Source organism: Chrysochloris asiatica, unplaced genomic scaffold (genome assembly GCF_000296735.1).
Source record: "Chrysochloris asiatica unplaced genomic scaffold, ChrAsi1.0 scaffold00252, whole genome shotgun sequence".
Lineage (NCBI taxonomy): Eukaryota > Metazoa > Chordata > Mammalia > Afrosoricida > Chrysochloridae > Chrysochloris > Chrysochloris asiatica.
In genome coordinates, this window is record NW_006408770.1 from 4,281,209 (window position 1) to 4,283,498 (window position 2,290).

At 44.4% G+C, this 2,290-nt stretch overlaps 1 protein-coding gene across 1 annotated transcript; it reads right to left on the reverse strand.

The window, feature by feature from the left end:
• Positions 1-312: 312 nt before the first annotated feature.
• On the reverse strand, positions 313-1,050 carry LOC102837291 (14-3-3 protein zeta/delta-like). The gene has a single exon (XM_006873743.1). The coding sequence runs from the start codon at positions 1,042-1,044 to the stop codon at positions 313-315; it is 732 nt and encodes a 243-aa protein (XP_006873805.1). The 5' UTR covers positions 1,045-1,050.
• Positions 1,051-2,290: the final 1,240 nt, after the last annotated feature.

Sequence of the window (2,290 nt, forward strand, 5' to 3'; positions counted from 1 at the left end):
TTTTAACACTGGCCCCTGTGAAGTCACATGTACCAAAAGTACTTATGCCAACATTTATAACTTATGTAAGAACTCCACATCTCCATATTGACCATCTCAAGATGAAAACAGATAACTCACTAAATGTTAACTGGCTCTGCTCCCCTAATTTTAAACATAAAAACCACATGGGAAATATAGAAATTCAAATAGAAGTAACATTAACGTGTCATAAATCGTAAACAAAAAAGACTGTGGGACAGCATGCATGACAAATGATCTACTGTGTGAAGTTTAGAATGAGGCAGACAAAAGTTGGAAGGTCAGTTAATTTTACCCTCCTTCTTCTGCTTCAGCTTCGTCTCCTTGGGTATCCGATGTCCACAATGTCAAATTGTCTCTCAGTAACTGCATTATTAGTGTGCTGTCTTTGTATGACTCTTCACTTAAGGTATCGAGTTCAGCAATGGCTTCATCAAAAGCTGTCTTTGCAAGACAGTAGGCTTTCTTCTGGGAGTTCAGAATCTCATAATAGAATACAGAGAAATTAAGGGCCAGACCCAATCTGACAGGATGTGTTGGCTGCATTTCTTTTTTGCTTATTTCAAAAGCTTCTTGATATGCTTGTTGTGACTGATCCACAATTCCTTTCTTGTCATCACCAGCAACAATCTCAGCCAAGTAACGGTAGTAATCTCCTTTCATTTTCAAGTAGAAGGCTTTGCTCTCTGCTTGTGAAACATTGGGGATCAAGAACTTTTCCAAAAGAGACAGTACATCATTGCAGGTATCTCTTAGCTCGATCTCAATTTTCTCTCTGTATTCTCGAGCCATCTGCTGTTTTTTCTCAGTGCCTTCCATCTTTTGCTCAATACTTGAGACGACCCTCCAAGATGACCTACGGGATCCTACAACATTTTTATAAGCAATTGAAAGAAGATTCCTCTCCTCATTGGATAATTCAGCTCCTTGCTCAGTTACAGACTTCATGCAGGCTGCCATGTCATCATATCGTTCAGCCTGCTCGGCCAGTTTAGCCTTTTGCACCAGCTCATTTTTATCCATGACTGGATGTTCTGTGTCCAGAGTGGGTGGCGGCTGACAGACAGGGAAGAGGGTTTGCTGATTTCTGGGCGGCGGCAGCAGCAAGGCTCAAAATGTGTCCCTGGATCTTGCTGCTCACAGGCTGCAGCAGCGCCGCTGACACGCCCGGCAACAGGGGCACCACACGCCAGAGGACATCAAAACGCTTAGCTTTCGTTCGGTTTTCTTGCACCTGCACCAGTCACTCCCTTCAGAAAGGGCTCCAGTTCGGCAGCCTCCAAGACCTTTCACATTTCCCCAAACCCCTCCCCTGCTACCTGGCCTGCCTGGCCAGCCTTACAGCACGCAAGATGGTAACTGCCCTCAGGGCGGACCAAGGACTGGATTATGAGAGTGTCTTCGCAGCTTGAGCATTATGATCAGGATAGTGGACAGGGCTCAGTTAGGGAGGGGTGGGTCAGGGAGGGGCGGGGTTGCATGCTGCCTCCCAGCCGCACCCTGTTGCCAGGCGATGCCAATCTGGTCGCGGGGGCCCCCTCTTTTCCGCCCTTCTGCCACTGCGGGTTTACCTGCTGTCCTCAGAGCTTAATAGTACTGATTTTTCCTTTGTAGGTGATATTTCCTTTTTCCTATGCTTCTTTCAAGATTCTTTGCTTGTGTTTAATTTTGGAGACTTTGATTATGATATATCTTGGTGATTTTTTAGGGGGGGGGTCTATGAATTTAGAGATCATCTGAAGAACAGATTTGAGACATTAAACACTAAAGACCGAAGACCAGAAAGAAGAGATGTGGGATGACATCAAGAATATCATACATGAAGGAAGCAAAAAGCCATTAAGAAGACAAGAAAGAAGAAAAAGATCAAAACAGATGACAGAAGAGACACTGAAATTTGCTCTCCAGCATAGAGATGCTAAAGCAAATGGAAAAACATGAGGAGGTACAAGAGCCGAACAGAAAATTTCAAAGGTCAGCTCGAGAAGACAAAGTCAAATATTACAACAAAATGTGCAAAGATCTAGAGTCCGAAAATCAAAAAGGAAGAACATTCTCAGCATTTCTCAAGCTGGGGGGAGTGAGGAAAAAAATTCAAGCCTTGACTTTCGTTATTGAAGGATTCTCTGGGCAAATTATTGAATGATGCAGAAAGCATCAAAAGAAGATGGAAGGAATACACAGTCACTGTGCCGGGGTCTGACCCCGACATAGTTGTCACGAGTTTTTGGTTCACGAGGAGGGGAGATCCAGCGGCGATAGGGATAGC